This window comes from Gouania willdenowi, chromosome 15, assembly GCF_900634775.1.
Source record: "Gouania willdenowi chromosome 15, fGouWil2.1, whole genome shotgun sequence".
NCBI lineage: Eukaryota > Metazoa > Chordata > Actinopteri > Blenniiformes > Gobiesocidae > Gouania > Gouania willdenowi.
Window position 1 is genome coordinate 30,158,679 of NC_041058.1, and position 18,897 is coordinate 30,177,575.

The window sequence follows — 18,897 nt, forward strand, 5'->3', positions numbered from 1 at the left end:
ACTTTTAAAATACATTTTATTCTAACTCAGATTTTAAGTGTTAATGCTTTAATATTATTATTATTCCCCACCACAAAATGTAGAAGGGGGATATAGGTTTGAGTTCCGTCCATTTGTCCGAGTTAAATGGGACAGATTTTCTCAGAAACTGTTTAAGATAAGATAACCAAACTTGGTGTGTGGTTTCAGGGTATCAATACCTTGATGCAGTTCAAAAATGAGAAGCGCACAATTATTTTTTGCGGAGTTACTGCTCTTGTGCAGTTTTTTTTACTCTGTTCTAGGTATCTTCAAAGGGGACAGCTTTTCTTAGAAACAGTTTAATACAGTTAGTAATTTTATTTTCTGATGTGATATTTTCTCATGTATACATCAAAGTTAGATTTAGGATATTTAGGAAAAGGTTGTGAGTTATAATCCGAACCAATCTGGCGCGGGAAGTTAATGACCATGTCTTCTTGTTGTATTTTAATATTATTATACATTAAATAATTACAATATTTCTAATATCAAAATCTGAATATTTACAGTTATAATCCCCCAGCAAAGTAGATCACGAAGAGCTTTCTGTGGTAGAAGTAGCTTGTGAGCCCAAAAAGTTTGGAGCACCCCTGATGTAAAGAAAATTAGTTTTAAATGATTAAATATTTAGTTTCATCTTATAATTTGTGTGATTTATGTTTTTTCTATTTCATTGTGTTGTGGATAATAGTTTGTATTTATTAATAATGTCTTAGTTTTGAATCAATCAAACCTCAGATTCAGTTAAATGAAGCCCTGCCAGGCTAATCATTTTAAAGCAATTGAAACCGTTGCATACCTTGTTCTGCGGAGTTGCTCTTGGGGGGAAGCTGTGGGAGCTGCCTCACTCTGCGGGACGACGAGGACGCCGCTGAGCAAGAAAGAGACACACCACCTTGGTGGTGGCCCCTATTGTAGAGACAAAATAATAATAAAATAAAGGAAAATGACAATGGAAAAAAAATTGAAGAGAGGATGATATGAGGGCGAGAACAAGAGCGAGTAAAAATAATAAAGGGGAGAAAAAAAAATCACAAAGAGAAAAATCAATATTTCAGTGTGTGTTTCTTATAAATAAGGGTCATTAGGTCAGGTGTGGAAAAGCAATCTGCCTGACACATTATAACTTACACAGTTTCAGAGATTGTAAAAAATAGTAAAATTGCCTGTAGACAATTTAAACAAGATAAAACAAATTACACAAAATTGCAAAAATAGAAGTGACATAGTGTAATGAGTGAAAAAGCAGCGGTTTGACAAAAGGGAGAGAGTAGCAGTAACCTCAGCTCAGCGGCAACATCAAATTCACAAAGTGAAGCAGGATGAAGCTTGTTCAGGGGTTGATAGTGAGGGATCCCATCATCACAGCAGCAAATCAAAGGTTAGCACTGAGAAAGTGAAAGCCTCTGAGCAGACAAACCCAGCAGGTCTGCTCAGAAATGACCAGCGCCTAAGGTCACACTCACAACGTCTGCAGACTGGTAAAAACTATGGTAACAAGATATTATTCAACAGCTTCATTCACCTGTATCTGATAAATGAGTTATTCATTATTCACTCAGATCAATGTTGACACCATTCAGCTGCAAAATCAACATTCATAGGACTCATTTAGGTTGCAGACACACACACACGCACGCACGCACGCACGCACGCACGCACGCACGCACGCACACACACACACACACACACACACACACACACACACACACACACACACACACACACACACACACACACACACACACACACACACACACACACACACACACACACACAGATGTGTCTGGGTGTGTTACCAAGGGGCTGCTGTTGGGGGAGGGTTCTTAAAATGGAAATAGGTTCATTTCTGATGCAAGCGCATACACACAAACACAACATAAACGCACAATTGCACATACAAACAGGTGACATACAAACCCAGAGTGCAGCAACACAATGTGGAAGCAGCATGCGGAAACAGAAATGTGTGAAAACATGGGGAAAATGCACTGGTTTATTTACCAACGTTTTCTACAGTTTATTTAAATAAAAACAAACAGAGCAAACTTAACAGATATCATCTCAGCTACTGGGGCTAAATAGTTTAATTAATAGTTTAAATGCACAATTAACTCACTCAGTGCCATTGACGAGATAACCCGTACAAAATACCCCCAGCCTGTGAGCCAGATAGCAAAATAATAGGTGACATGTGGGAAGTAGCAGCGCACCTTTGGATGAGAGATCATTCGCGCTCAGCAGAGCTCAGGGGAAGAGAGGAAAGGCGTTTATGAAACAGAAAATGGCGCTACGAACGAGAGTTGACGTTCCCAGCAGCGCACACTCGACCAGAGCATGCGTGGAACTCATGGTTAGTGTGCCGATGGTGAGATAAAACAATTAAAAAACGGGGAACGCAGTGACACTCTGCATGTCCGGGAGGAAGAGGAAGTTGTGTGTGTGTGCCATCAAAAGCCCGGTCTCAGTGTTTTTTTTTTTAGTTTTTTTTGTTTTATATAAGAAAACAATGTTCAGATGTTAGAGTTGTCACTAAAGCAAAGAAAATAGCTTTAAAGTCACTGACATGGTTTTTTCTTTTTACAAAAGGCTTTTTTCTCAGCTTTTTGCTGTGGAACTGAAGATTTGTGTAAAACTTGCTCTATTCAACATCTGATTACAAAAGAACGAAACGAGCCAGAAACAAATGTTTTTTTTTTTTTTTTAATGAAAGTAGAGGCTTCAATCTTTCAGAATCAGGTGTCAGATTTCAGATAGTCAGAGTAGAAAATATTCTGTGGGTCTTAAAAATCAGTCAAAATGGCCATAAACGGCTGGCACTGATGGTGGTAGAAAATCTGAAAATGGCTGGCACTGAATGAGTTAATGTGAATAATTTTTATGTAGACACATGAAAAGATAATTGGTCTTTTGCATTTTTTTTTTTTAAATTACTATTCTAACCTTTTAAATCAATTAAACTCCTATGAACAATCAAAGGATGTGTAGCCTATAGCTAATGTTAAGCTCACACAAACTACACACAAAGCTAAAATATTTTTTTTTTAAAACAGAAAAGAGTTCAATAAGTCAACGCAATGGGATTTCGGCAACATTCAGCTGACAGTTAGTTCTTAGTATTTCAGCAAAATTACCCAAATGTTAAAGGTAGGGTAGGCAATTTTCAAAAGCTAGCATGACTTTGAATGTAGCCTCCATGATGGCTCCGCCTTTACCGACCTTGCCCCTCCCCCCTGTGCTTCGTCTCACTCACATGCATGCACACAGCTGCTGCAGAAGAGGAGCTCAGCTCATCACTTGTATTGTGGTGAAACGTTGTTGTCTCACGTCTCATTCAGCAGTAAGTAAACACTAAACTTTACCATTATATATGTTAAAAAACGTGACCAAAAATTCGACGAGCAGGGAGACAGGGAGACGTGATTGGTTAAAAAAACGGTTAATTTTTTTCCATTGGTCAAAGTTATTACAAGTTTACAGCTGCTACAGTTGATGGATTTTCTTCGTTCCTTTTTCAGAGCAAATAAGATCTTAATTTCTGTCAGGACATAAAGACAATGTCAACAAAAAACTTAAAAAGTGTATCTGGAGAAAATTGCCTACCCTAGCTTTGAAAGCATAAAGAAAAAAAGGTAAATATTTGATGATTTCTGACGTATACTTTCTGCTGCACGCAATCAAAATATACTTTATGTTCACATCATTTAGATAATTCAATTAATTCCCACTGCAGGTCGTCCAACCCTGATCCATTACAATTACACCACATTACAACAGTAACACCATCATGGTGCTATTAACTGGCCTTCAGGATTTTTGATGAGGATTCACAAAATAGACCAGTCATTTTATTTCAGGGGCCAAATACAGAGAAGTTTAGTCTCAAGTGGTGATTTTAGGTGGGAAAATGACTAATTCCAATATTATTGTGCCTGAGTTTGCACTTCCACTTATAAATTATATTTAAAGTATTTAGCGCACCGACAATATCCAAGCAATAAGTGACATATATTAATCCCTGCAGGATTTTTACATTAAATTTCCCTCATACAGTGACCTATTTTATTTAATGTGAGGAAATTTTGTGGAAAAATCTAAATAATCCAGCATTATTTTGATAAAATTGAGAGTTCTTTAAACAGTTTCAGATGAAAAATTACTGCCATCATGTGATATATGCATAGGAAAACAGTAAAACCTGCAAATATTGTGGAATTTAATCTTTTATTTTTTCTATTTGTAGAGGCCAACATGTCTACAACTAAATTTGTTGGTAATTCACACAATGATTCTGTTGTTTATTTTTCACTTCCTCCTGTGGGCCACATTGAAGATTCTAAAGGGCCAGGATTGGCACCCGGGCCTTGAGTTTGACACATGTGAAATAGAAACTGACATCTATAGACTACAGCTTTCTTTCAACTGGCAGGTAAAAAGCTTAACAGTGCCAGGAGCTTATTGTGTTTGACATGTGCTGAACCTGCAGTACATGCCTTACCTGACACCGACAAACGGCTTCCTGCCAAGAGTCTGACATTCAGGTGTTTCCGGGGTCCGAGTCTGCCTGGAGAGTGGTGGATACAGCGAAGGATGCAAAACATAGCAGAACAAACAAAAAAAGGTGGAATGATGGGTGAGAGCATTATGGAAAATATTTGGATTAGAAAAGAACAAACGGTCAATGGCTTTTAAGTAAATAACACAGGAAACAGAAAGCATGCTGTGACAGATGGTGTGACAGTGATAAAGGCTGTTACACACTCATACTACATCTGTGACCCTGAGAGAGAGTGTATGTATGTGTGTGTGTACTTGTGTGTGTGTGTACGTGTGTGTGTGTGTGTGTGTGTGTGTGTGTGTGTGTGTGTGCGTGTGTGTGTGTGTGTGTGTGTGTGTGTGTGTGTGTGTGTGTGTGTGTGTGTGTGTGTGTGTGAGAAAGACAAGTGTACCTCTCCTTTGTACTGAGTTGGCTTGGAGTCTCTTGAGAGGGAAGAAGCATCCATATTCTCCATTCAGACATGAGGACAAAAAGGTTTGCACACACACACACACACACACACACACACACACACACACACAAACACATAAATGTGTATATTGAGAATTCAATACAAAGCACAAAGCCTTAAATAGGGAATATTTAAGAGAACGGACAAGCACACAGAAGCAGCAGAAGCAAACTCGTAGAAGAAGAAAGGTTGGGGAGTCTACAAAAAGCAGCAGGACAAGTAAAGCCAGTATAGCCAAAACTATCACTCAAAAGCACTAAACTTGCTCATAGCGCCCAGTACCCTATAAGAAGTCCACACACAACAACCACACAGACTCTCATCACGAGCTAGCTACGAGCTACTACAACCCAAAGGAAAACACAACCCACAAACCTCATTGTCATGTGCACAGAGGGAATCTGATCTGATCTTTAGCCTGTAAAGCCTAATTCAAGCCTAATGGCATATTGCCTCAGTCATATTTTAAGTTTTTAAACAGAATAAAAACATTTTATTGTTGAATGGAACCTTTTACTTGAACTGTACATTTGAATAAGAAATGCAAGATTATTGCTAACCAAGGAGAATCACCAAAGTGTCATTTCACAGTTCACAGGTTCAAATGTTTTGTTTTAAAATAGTGTTTTTACTGATACTTTTTTCACTCCCTCCTTTGTTTTGTTGTAGTCGGGGTTGCTTAATGCAGAAAACTATTTTATGTTTTTTTTATTTCTAAAAGAAACTAACTAACCCAAAGGAAGATGCTAAATGTAAAAACTAACTTCGTATTGTTTTTATCTGTTTTTGACATGGCTTTAAAACATGTACGTAAAGTTAGGACAAGTAAAAACAGATTAGCAACCAAAATGGTATTAGGTCTTAGTATAAAAAGCTCCTTTGTTAGTTAGTCCAGCTAGCTAGCTAGGCTAGCCTCGCTTAATGGAAGACCTTGGCTGTGTTCGGAATGTCATCCTAACGTACTACTCATACTAAGTCTGATGTCAAAATGAGTATGTAGTGCGTTCACATTAGATAGTATGAAAAAAAATAGTATTCAGAAAATACCCAGATGTTTACTATATGGGGACATTTTTTAAGTATGCACTGTGGGCACACTAGTCATACTCAACCACCCAATGATGCATTGCGAGGGGAATGTAAAATGGTCCTGGGACCTGCTTCAAGCTAAAAATTAAACATCCCATTTTCAAAACATTAGTTTTGTAAATTGGGCTTTTGTTTTGAAGTTAACCAAAACATTTTTATCAGTAGCACAATGGAGGGTCTCTAATAATCTCTGAAATGTGTTTCTGCGAGTTTTATGGAACAAAATGTGCAAATGTTTTCAGAACTCAATGGTGGAGAATCAGAGATATTTAGCCTCAGTGTGCTTCAGGTTTTTGTTGTAGTAGGTTCCAAATGCATCTTGGGAAACTTGGAAGTACACTTCAGTGGGAACGGCCATCATCCTAATCATATTTATAGTAGATAGTAGACAGTATGCTTACATACTCATTGAGTTTGTAGTGCAGTACGTAAGTGTACCATTTCAAACACAGCCCTATTCTTAAAAACAAAGGGTCATTCTTTAACAGGTAACTTCATATTGTTGGTGTATGAATTGAGGCAAAGTCCAGTTTGCTGTTTCGATACAATCAATTGAGATGCATCTCATTTGAAGGTGCAAAAATGTATGTTATAGAAATAAATGACGGTGATTCTTCATTTGATTTAGAACAACACTACGTCCCTCTGTCCACGTTGTCGGGAGAGATAGAAGAAGTAGGAAAAAAGACAGCTGTAAATGTGCCACGGGTTATTCAGATGTTTTAGAGCTTGACATCTGCCTGAAGCCATTAACATCCAACTCAAGTAGGTCACACTGATCAATCTTTGTTCTAAAAGAAAAACAAAGAAAACCTAAAGAACCAAGAGTGGTATAATTGCATTTAACAATTTCTTTACAATTCTGCCTGAAGCTGAGTGAGTCATAACGGCATCAGATTTTTAAGGCACAAGTCAAGCTCTGAGAAGAGGCGATGGCAGTGGGGTCACACAAGGGTACCTGTCATCTTCAGGGGAAGCATGTTGGATAAGAATCCGGGGACTGGCTGGGCGTCTTCGGGGCAGGGTATGGGACAAACTTTTTCTACATATACACATACAAAACATATCACCCGCATGACCAAAAGGATCAAAGCATTACAACATCAGCAATCCAGGTATGAATATAATGTTTGTTCTGCAACTTTGGTGACAGAAAAAAACAGCTACAAAAAACCCAACACACAATAGTAGGGCTGGTTAACAAACATGAGCTCATGTGCAAACTTTTTTCTGCACCTCAGCATGTTCAGGACCATCAATCAATAAGTACAAAATAAAATACCAATAAAATTGCCTATGTACCTACTATTGCAAAGGGGATGTAACCATCACCTCTTCTAAAGCGTATTTTCACAAACGCCAGTGATAAAAATAATCTATTTTATATTATTATCACCTACACCTTTAAATATTTGTCAAGTCATTCTTAGCCCAAAGACACATGTCTTAAATGTTCCATTAGGAACCAAATAGGTACCAGTATTAAGTTTTAGCTTAAAAAAAACTCATCAAAAACATGGTTCAGCTACTGAGCCAATATATTTTTTTATTTCCAAAACGGCATTTATTGGTGAAGTACTCCTGTTACTGGCACTTGTACTTTTTTTGAGTATATTTCTAAATCTGTGATTTTACTTGTAATCAATTACATTTCAAAAGTAAAGTAATTAGTTACATTTCTACACCCAACCGATACTGAGTACATTTTTTTGTTTTTGTTTTAAAATTATCAACAGACAATGTGAAAATACAAAAAAAATAAATGACCAGACAACAATCAAATGCATCATATCGTAGCCAACCAATCAGATTAAACATAATGCACCATGCCAAAACAGCAATGAATGCTGGTTATTTACTCAGTTTTACAGTTCATAAATTACGCTATACATAGAGCCTGATATTTTTTTTTATTATTTTTGAATTGAATTCATAGGTGTTACTTTACACTACTGGTCAAAAGTTTTAGAACACCCTAATTTTTCCAGTTATTTACTGTAATTCAAGTCGTGCAAGTCCAAAGAATAGTTTGAAATGTTACAAAGATAAGTACTGAACAACTAGAGGTTAAAAAAAAGGTTTGGTTACCCAAAACTGTAAAATAATGTACATTTCAGAATTATACAAATAGGACTTTTTCAGGGAACATGAAGTGGGTTAACATTTTAAAACTGTTCTGCAGTAATGAAGGTTGAATCAGCCTTGAAAGCTGGTGCTACTAATTCCTACAGGTGTTACTTCCAGTACAACCACTTATGTCTGCATAAAAGCAGTGTTAGAACACACTGTGGAACCAGACCCTCATGAGCATCAGCTGAACGGTATTGTTCATGGATTCCATCATTTTTTTTTCAACTAAAATTGCTTATTTGTTCCGTGCTTTCATTTTAGAGTGCAATGACACAATAAACTGAATAATTTTCAGTAAAGAACAGGAAAAAGTGTGGTGTTCTAAAACTTTTGACCGGAAGTGTATATTAAAAAAATGACATTTTGACAAACCTTTTATTTTATACAGATGCCTTTGTTGAAAATACATTAAGTTCCAATTGTGCAAGATTTGGTCTGTTCCTTTTTCAGTTTATAATGAGATGTTTACTGTATGCAAAGGAACCGTGGCAAGATTTACTACCCAAAATAAACGTGGGGAGTGAAAGTAACTAGTGACTTATACTTTGAGTACTATTTAATTGAGCTACTTTTTACTTGTACTTGAGTATTTTATGTATGACTTACTTGTACTTGAGTACAAATTCAAACAAAGTAACAGTACTTCTACTTCTACTTGAGTGAGAAATATCAGTACTCTTTACACCTCTGTTTATTTGTCATTTATAGAGCATTTTGACTGAGTCGCCACACACAAACTTATTTAGAATGAGGAAACTAATGTATTCCTAACACATGTTTTTGAACATGAGAGGAGTAAAAAGTCTCTTCCGATGATTCAAGGCCTTCTTGTGATGCAGACGTGTAAATCGCACAGTAATGCTGACTATAAAGTGCTACCAATGCACTGCAGACTTGGTGACCTGGAAATATAATACGGATTTAAGCTGACTCAGCTACACACAGTGTTTAGAAAACACCAACATTTTTTATAACTGTATTCATTTTGTACAGCAAACTTATATTTTACAAATATAGTGGAGTAAAAAAAATGTGTCCACTAATATTTTTGTACTATCTAAAAAAATTAATTGCAATATATACATCACTTAGAGACAAAACTCCGGAGTTGAAAGTATAAGAGGTTGAGAGGGAAACAGCAGGACAGAGTGGCACACAGTGTGGACGTGAAAGGAGTGAGGATAGGAAACTGTATATTCAGCTACTGTGGGATCATTCAGAGGACAGTGGACTACAAAGACCAGGAGAGGCTGGAGACAAGGACTACAAAAGGACTACAGGCAGGAGGGGTGGGTACAGAGGCTGGTACCTTTCAGTCTCTGGTGAGGGGACAAGAGTGTCTGGAGTCAGACAGTTGGCGCTAGCGCTCCTAACCCTGTCCAGAGAGGGCTGCAGATCACTATAGAAACCACAGCGCAACAAGCCATCCAAGAGGAGGAGGAAGAGGAGGAAGAGGAGGAGTCAGGAGACAGAGACAAATAAAGAGAACACAATGAACAAACAGAAAACAGCACTTTCCAATAAGGTCTGTTTGGATATCCTAATGTCGTAGTATGGCTTTATGAACTATGATTGAGCTTCAATAGAGCACGTCTGACTAGAAACCTCCACCAGCGCATAGCAGTCCCTCATACTGCATTGTCAGGGTGACGCTAACACCTGGAAACATCCGGAACAGACGTACACTGGAGACTAGGGATGTAACGATTCACTCAACTCCCGATACGATTCGATTCACGATACTGGGTTCACGATACGATTCTCTCACGATTTATTTTACAAAATGGGACTGTCGACAAATGATGAAAATATTCCTTTATTTTTTATGTGAAAAAAAATACTGTACTATTTTCCTTTTATTTTTCATTGTCAAAAGAATCTCTTGATAAACTATTCAAAACAATGCAATTTAACTAAAAATACAAATGTGCAACTGAAAATGTATTTTGTGCCTTAACAATTGGACTTAAAAAAAAAAAAAAAACAGTCTGCACTGTATTTACTTCAGATATTTGTTTGGACCAGCAGAGGGCGCTGGTAACCCAGTGGTCGGTTGGGATGCGGGTATTCTGTGCACTGAAGAAGAGATGCTATGCTAGCAGGCAGAGCTAATAGAAAAACGTGACTTTTACAGATATTCACGTAATATTACAGATATTCTTTCGGTGCTAAAGGGGTAATGAATCATTTATGAATATGTTTAAGAGTAGAAGGCGGCCAGAAAGAAAGTATTAGCAGATTTCGCTCGCCGCCTCAGCATTTGGACAAGCGAAAGATAAATATATAGCTCCCTCTGCTGTTTAAAAAAAGTACTGTGATTCAATTTTCAGAGAATCGATGTGAACCGTGATACCTATGAATCGATTTTTAACTGCCTTACGATTAATTGTTACATCCCTACTGGAGACAGAGTAAATTCTGGCCCGTACTGCGTGCACAGGCTGTAATATCGCCAACTTTATCATTGTAGTGGTTAGTGTTGTTTTCTGGAGTTTTATTGGGCTGTATTTAACAGCGATTGGTTCCTACTGCTCGGAAACACATAGAAACCAGTTGTATTTTTATTTTTTATTTTTTTCAAATTATTATTATTTAAACGGTTACCTCATTCAGATGTAGCCTACATATATGTTCATAACAGAAACTATGCACAATAGTAAAATGTATAAACTTGTAAATATGCAGTATAAACTACTCGCCGGTAAATAAAGCTCAATAAAACACCAGAAAACAATGACCAGGAATAAATATTTGCTCCCTGTTAAAAATAGTAGCTCTAACAACCTGCACGATGATAAACTTGGTGATATGGACGTAGTACGAGGCATATTTCACTCTTTCTCCAGTAGCCATTGGTTTGGAAAAGTTTCCGAATGTTTCCAGGTTTTAGTATCTCCCGTACTGTCACCTAAATGTTAGATTTGGGATATTGTTCCGGATCAACCAGAAAACTGAATCACTTGTTCCTTATCCCATTTTGGATATTTCCTAAAAATTTCATCAAAATCAAATTAGCTTTTGAGTTCACAGACAAATAAATAAATGCCAGTAAAAACAAACTGAACCCCTCAAATCATAACTATTCACTCCAACTGGGAATTCTAGACTTTACGTATTGATAATCTGCAGTATTTGTCATAAGTAAAACAGTAGAAGGTGAAAAGTAGTAAGGATGGCTTATATTCCTTCATTAACAGGCATATCTTACAATGCAGGCACAAAAAAAGTTTGCATTAATCGGGCAATTTAAACATAAATATATATATAAAAAAACTTTACATACAAAATAAATTTGGTTGACTATAGTGCAGGGCATAATTGTTAACATTTATTTAATTGCTAAGAACAAATTTGATTTATTAGTATTTGTAAAATCAATAATTGTTGTAAAATGCAGTTTATTAACTAACTACTAAACAATTTAAGACTAAACTGTAATCAAATGTATACATGATGCATAAGAATCAAGCTAAAGAATCTGGTGAACAAAAGTGGCATTGGAAGTCAGTTTAGTACAGATGTAAACATGTGTGCAGCAGATGCAGAGACACTGAGACGCGTAAGAAGAATGCAGAAAAACAAAGAAATATTGTGTGTGGAATAAAATGAAAAAAGCTAGAAGCTTATCCAGTGGGTTTTCATCATCATTATCTTGAATTAATACTATTACAGCCAACCATACATGTGCTTTAATGATTGTGTTTTACATAGAGCTTCTAATATATTCCATGTACAGTCATTAGGAAAAACGAAAGCAATGATTTTTACTGTAAAATCACCTATTGTTCAGCGGTGCAGGCAATATAATATGTAGCAACAATTTTTAAACACATCCGTGTGTTTGTGTAAAAACATTTGACTTTTGGTGTCGTGTCCTATATCTTAAAGAAAGAAGCAGAGTGGATTTTATCTGTTTAAAATAAATGGATTTATGTGATGCCACTTCCACTTTGCTCTGATCATAGAGAATCCAGTCACTGTGGCTCTATAGTGTCCTCTGGTGGATTTGATGGAGTACTGCAACAATATAATCACAGAAAGAGTTTGGGCTGCATCCAAATAGTCCCTCCTATTTCCTTTCCTATCCACTTTTCCTTAACCCCGTGACATCATCCACGGAGTTAGGAGACTTCCTATAGGAGTTAGGGAAATGCCATCTTGTTGTTTTTAACAATCAGACACACTTCCTAGGTGATGTAATAAATCTGACGGCGGTGAAGGTTAGTGACGTCTGCCGTGGTGAAAAAACTACAAACTTCTGAAAATGGACTAAAAGCACATTTATAACACTTTCCCCTGATTTAATCTAAATAATCACAAGGTTTGAATGTAAATCAAAGGAAAAGAGGCTACCAGGCTACCATTGAGAATGGTTGTTCACACTCACCTTCCACTCAGAAATCAACATGAATTCAAAATAAGTATGAGTTTGTGAAATTGTTGCAATTATGCAAGATATAGGCCTACATAACGCTGTAGGCATACAAATGTACAACCACACAAAGCATTCCAAGGTGAATGAAATATTGAATTGTTTCTTGAACCACCGAGTGTCTGTTTTATGTCAGTTATAATCGGATAATATGTCTGCATATCATAAAATATGGGTTTTAGATTATTTAAAGTTGTTCAAGGCACATTATTGCATTGGCAACTTACATGATCTCTGTCCCTTGTCGGTCATCGTGATTTTCCGTGAACGCTCAGGTGTGCGTGTCCCTTTAAATGTTGTCGCCACAAGGAATTGTGGGTCAGCATAATCTGGTCTCCTTTGGTAAAGGATGTATCAGTGTTTCCTAGGCTAAAGGAGATAATAATGGAAGCACTGAGCCTGCTTTCCTTAGCTTAAAGAGAATTTGAACGCTCTTTATCATGGCCGCAACTTAAACACTTCCTGGGGTTAAGGAAAAGTGGATAGGAAAGGAGAGAGGAGGGCTATATTTGGACAGCCTTGGTCTTTGTCAGAGGATACGACTGCTGTAACGATTGTGTCTATTGAAAGTTTCAACAGTGTATCAGTGTAACTTCTAAGTGAGTACTGGTGAGTACTTAAAGTCAGTGGGTAAACTGGGCCAAGCCTCACACAGACAATGTCACTCAATGCAGCATAAATTCAGCAGCAATGAGCAAAACAACAGCACATATTGAAAGCCAATATTAATTGTGGTTTGTACGTCAATTACAAGCAGCAAATGTTTCATTTTATACAGAACGACCAGTTGTTCACATATTCTAATCCAATGATATAAAGCAAAAAGCCCAGTGTTTTTCAACCTTGGGGTCACCGGGAAAAAAAAAAGAATATATATATATATTTTTATTTTTTTTAATTAAGAAACCACACACAATAAATATTAAACAACGTCATTCTATACTTAAACTTTCTCAAATATAAACAGTTAAAGAATAATTGTCCCCGGGTTGCCAGATATTTGTGATATAAAAATGGGGTCTCCACTGGCATAGCATGTGACTCTTTATATCACAGTGACAGGAAGTGTAAATTGTTTGGTTTATTATTTTTTTTAAGTTACATGGGTTTATAGTCTTTTTAACAAGTACATTTTTATCTATTGTATTGTATTTATTTTATTTTTTTGCATTATATCTTTCCTGTCAAAAAAAATCAAACAAGATTATTTCAAAATGCAGTGGGATTATTTTAAACACTAAAAACGACATGGCCTCTTAATTAGTGTAAAATATTTTGTATTGTATAGACTTAAAGTATTGTAGGATTAATTTCTGGGAGTCATCATAGTCATAATGCTACAGTTCAGCTAATCTTGTCCTTTCTCTGGTGATGAATAAGAGGTGAGTGTACAAAATTATAAATAATGAAACGACGGTCAACTTGCTCTGCGTTGTACACTTTCTTTTCACATAAAAGACCTTAAGACAAGACAAGGAACTCAAAGCAATAAAAGTATGAATGAAAATGTAGAAAAACGTGTCTATGGACCTCTCAAATTAAGTTTTTTTCTATTTAAAAACTTCAGACAACACACAGTATGCCTGTAAGATGTTATCCACAGTCTAAAGGTAAACAGTTTACCTGATGTGTAGGCACTCAGCACTTTTGCCTCGCATTGACTGGTGGATCATGATGACCTCACTGTGGTTACCATGGTGATGGATGACACATGAGGACATCAACAACAGTCAAAGGAATCAGAAGAGCAGAAAGAAAGAAGACAGTGAATAGGAAAGAGAAGTCGACACACACACACACACACACACACGCGTACACACACGCCACTAGGGGTGTAACGATTCGTTTTAACAACAATTCCATTTGAATCACGATTCGTTGTTGCCGATTCGATTCAAGGACGATATTAAGAACAATTCCATCCAAAACAATTCAGTGACTTAAAATCTTTTGGATGCTGTAAAGGAATCGTCTATACATAATTATGGACATAAACAAACAAATAAACAACATTTATGGCAAATGTATTCACATTTTGTTTGAATAAAGTCCAACTAACACTTCAGTTTAAATTAACAGGATGTTAACCTTTTCTGCTTTCATTTTCAATACTTAATGTCTTCAATAAAAATACACGTTTCTGCTTGTTTTTCATACCTAAAAATAATACAATATTAATATAAACAATGCAGTGCAACCATGATCTGTTCAGGTTGAATGAGCAGTGGTTAAACCTGCTACTTTTCATTTTAACATGATGGTTATCATGAGGCTTCTGCACAGCTAACGCTAACAATCTAACACTACCAGAAGGAGCTGGTGGTAAACGGTGAGCGAAACGCGTCTACATCAGGTAGGTCTATTTTATAGCAGTTTGTGTATTTAAAAGGTTGAAACCCTGCTAAATGAAAGTAATTGGAAATCTATGTTTTGAATGAATTCCAATTTATTTTGGTTTTTATCTTATTATCTGTTTGGTTTTGTGTTTTTATCTGTTTTTGTTTTTTTTTATTAACAATTAAAAACACCACAAAACAGTCACATATATACATGTGTACTATTATAATATTTAACAAACATCATATGGTTGGTTTATATTAAAATATCACGTCCGAGGAGCTCTGTCATAAAGATTGCAAGTAAAGGAAGTGACGTTGTCTAGGCGCATGCGTTGAAAGGATCTGAAAGGATCAGGAACTGACATGGACACAGTGAGCGACTCCTTTAGAACATCTCTGTCTATGTTAAAGCCAAAGTGTTTCCAACACTGGAGCACAAAGGTGGTACCATTCATTTCTAGCTCACCGGTTTCTCCCTTTTGTTTGTCTGCTGGCGAGCGCCGCGTGACATCACAGACAGGAACGTCTTTAATATTAAAACTCATCCATATAAAGTCTGTCATGCTTAAATCCAAAGCGTTACTTCTTTGAATCAATACAATCAATCGATTACCTTTTAAAGCGATTACTGTCATTCGGAAGGCCAACTTGCTGAGCACAGATTGATGTAGTTGGATTGTAGGAATATAAATCAGTTCATCGATCTAATGGATGAATCGTTACACCCTTACACGCCAAGGAACCCGAGGAAATGTCACAATCGAGCATTTTGATAAGTTTGTCTCCAGAGCAACGAGAAAAGAGAATTTGGAGGTATTAATAAGACGATTTGGTTGAACTTATTGATTATAACCTAGGAATGAAAGTATAAAGACTAAACGATCCTTACAAAGCAAAAATGCAATTCGTAAAGAATATCTTTCAAAGTGTGCCATCATTCCCACCCACCTGTCGTCCAGGTATTCCTCTCCCTGATGGCGACCTCTGCCAGCGTCGTGGTAGCGGCTCGGAGAGCGAGAACGACGAGCGTACGGAAGCTCGTCATCAAGACTCCTGCCAGAGCGAGAGGAAGGAAGAAGGAAAAGAAGAACTTATGAGAGGTCAAGGGTCACGTGTGATTGCAGCAAAGTGTGGGTGGGGCTGGTTTGGCTCCGAGAGTAAAGGCAGAGCTGGCAGCACTGTGTGTTCTGCATCAGAAGGACATTTCATTAGTGGATGGACTTAGTGTGGTGTCATCCAACAAACTCCCCCTGCCCCTCCCCATGCCCCTCCCCCTCTTAACTGTCTTTTGCTTTCATTTTTCACACAAGTGATTAAAAAAAAGTATGGTTCATTTTTTCACATTTGAACTGAAAGTATGAATGAGGTCTGGACAATAACCTATATTGAGAATCAAGATTTACAGAGATTTCTGTTTTTGCAATATAAAAAATTATAATATCGCCTATATCGATATATTTTTATTTTGTAACTTATTTTGTATTAAAATACTCATTTGCTTTCACTACTTTGCAGAACAGCATAACAAACACAGTTACATTACAGTTAAATTACAATTAATCACAAATACTGAGCCTGAAATCAATCTTGTGATGGCTTCACGTTAGCATCTTTTATGATAACGGGTCCTAAATCAGCTGTAAATTACACTAATTACAAATATCTATTATCTAATTTCTTTCCTAACTCTTGGTTACATTGTTAAGCTTCCTAATCAATGAAATATTGGCTTTAATATTTTAGGTGTGGGCGTCTGAACCTTTGTTGTGTCAGTATAACCCTAGATTTATATTTTTTTAAATGGTAAAATGTAGGAAAACTTAACATGAAACACATTTTTTACAATAGATAACTACATATGTGTAGAACTGTACATATAGAACTGTAACATGGTTCCACAGTTTTGCGTTAAATTATAATTGACAATTTTTATAGAATTTTCAAGGCAATTACAAAAGTCAATTATTGAAACTCAATTACAATTTCATTACAACAGCAACAGATTTTTTAAATTACAATTACAATTATAATTACACCATAATTAATTATCAGTTATGAAATTACAACCCAGAGCTGTCAATAAATGGGCCTATGTGGCTTTTTGCATCAGTAATTTTAACTCAGACATTTATTCATTATTAGTAAGACTTAATTGTGTGGAAAATATTGAGATGTATATCATTTATCACCATTTTGAGAAAAAATTATGAGATATGAATTTTGGTCCATATTGCCCAGCTCTCGTATGAACTGATAACTTGTCTATTTTAACCCTTGTGCACTCCTTTAAATTTACATACATTTGTACACCTTGTGTACACAAATGGTACGTCTCATAAAAGTGCAATAAAAATGTACTCCATGAATTTTTTCTTTTACTTTCACCACATCAGATCTTTTCAACTACTTCAGACCTGTCCATAGATATAAAACGCATTATAATTTTCAAAGCCTTTTTATGTTTTTATGGACTTTTTTATCATGAGAACCTCCAATTTTTTCAGCAGGAAAAACACTAAATATGCAGTATTTCCAGAAATGAGGGTCAAAGTGAAATATTTTTAAGGCTGTTGCTATTGGTTCAGACCCGGACCTCAGACAACCCTGATTATAATTTTGGCACTTCCTGTGTGCATGCATCCGCATGCACAGTAAGCCAAATGCCGGTAGTTCTGTCACTGCTGGACCCGTGTCCTTCTAGGTATAGTTTCGTCAGTTTTACTTTAGCCCTATCCCTATCCCTAACTCAGGAAATACCCTAAATTGTTTCTATTTTGTTCGTATATGTATTTTTAAAAGTGGAATTTGCCGTGTTAAATATGTTAAAATGAAAAAAAAGAAAAAAAAAAACCTAACCCAGGAAATACACTAAAACGTTTCTTTTTTTTAAAACAATAGTCAGATTTGTCTGCGGTCTGGAACCATAGGCACTTTGTATTTTTAATGGAAATATTACAACCATGACCATGTCATTAATTGATAGCAGAACTGGATTTAATGCATTATTATTTTTTGGCACAAGGACACTTTAAAGAAAAAATTACACTTGTACACCTTGTATATTTTGCATGATAAGAAATCCAAGCTTTCATAGAATTTTCCATAAAACTTTATGCAATGGGCGGTGGTTGGTAGGGGGTTATTACAACCAAAATATATTTTCCCTTTATTTTGAAGGTAGATGCTTTGATCCATTAGGTATTAATTAAAACAGCATTATGATATGTGATTACACTGTTGGTTACAATGGGAGTCAATGGGGTAAATTTGGTCACGAGGTTAATAAGTGTCAGTATGATGCATATCTTCTTTTCTATACACTTTCAATACACAAGATTTTGGAACCAAGTAAATAAAAATTAAAAATCAGCTAGCCTTAAATATGACCAGAAAATTGAAAGGCAAACAAATAAAAACACCCAAAATATCATATTTGGTCACAAAGATGCTCTAAGAGTTAAGGCCTACCTCTGGGCAGGAACATTGGGGGGCCGCGATCGGAGCCGGCCCTGCTCTTCCCGATGCGGGGAGACCGAGCGGGACCGAATGTGATAGGTGGGGGTCCTCTGCTGATCAGGAACCTCCAGGGTAGACGAGGGCTCCCTCTGTCGCTCTCTGCCCCGCCCCTCCGCTGTTAGAACAGGAAAAGGTAGACGGGTTTAAATATAAACATGAAAGATAATAAGTCAATACTTTTCAGTGGTATAAAGAGTACTAATATATCCTACTCAAGCAGAAGTTATGTTACTTGATTGAATTTCTACTCAAGTACAAGTAAGTCATACATAAAATACTCAAGTACAAGTAAAAAGTGGCTCAATTAAATAGTACTCAAAGTAAAAGTCACTAGTTAATTTCACCCCCCACGTTTATTTTT

The 18,897-nt window shown here is 36.4% G+C and overlaps 1 protein-coding gene across 24 annotated transcripts in view; it reads right to left on the bottom strand.

The window, feature by feature from the left end:
- rims1a (regulating synaptic membrane exocytosis 1a) overlaps positions 1-18,897 on the bottom strand; it is a 151,270-nt gene that overhangs the window by 15,637 nt on the left and 116,736 nt on the right. For 9 of the 24 annotated variants that reach the window (XM_028469292.1, XM_028469293.1, XM_028469291.1 and 6 more), the window contains 8 exons: positions 18,489-18,651; positions 15,969-16,073; positions 14,305-14,364; positions 9,559-9,648; positions 7,078-7,161; positions 4,971-5,027; positions 4,520-4,741; positions 821-930 (listed from right to left, as the gene is read on the bottom strand). In XM_028469292.1, the coding sequence (XP_028325093.1) occupies positions 821-930; positions 4,520-4,741; positions 4,971-5,027; positions 7,078-7,161; positions 9,559-9,648; positions 14,305-14,364; positions 15,969-16,073; positions 18,489-18,651 (891 nt within the window). The remainder of the gene's footprint in view (positions 1-820; positions 931-4,519; positions 4,742-4,970; positions 5,028-7,077; positions 7,162-9,558; positions 9,649-14,304; positions 14,365-15,968; positions 16,074-18,488; positions 18,652-18,897) is intronic. The other 15 variants (XM_028469312.1, XM_028469311.1, XM_028469303.1 and 12 more) reach the window with 10 other exon arrangements.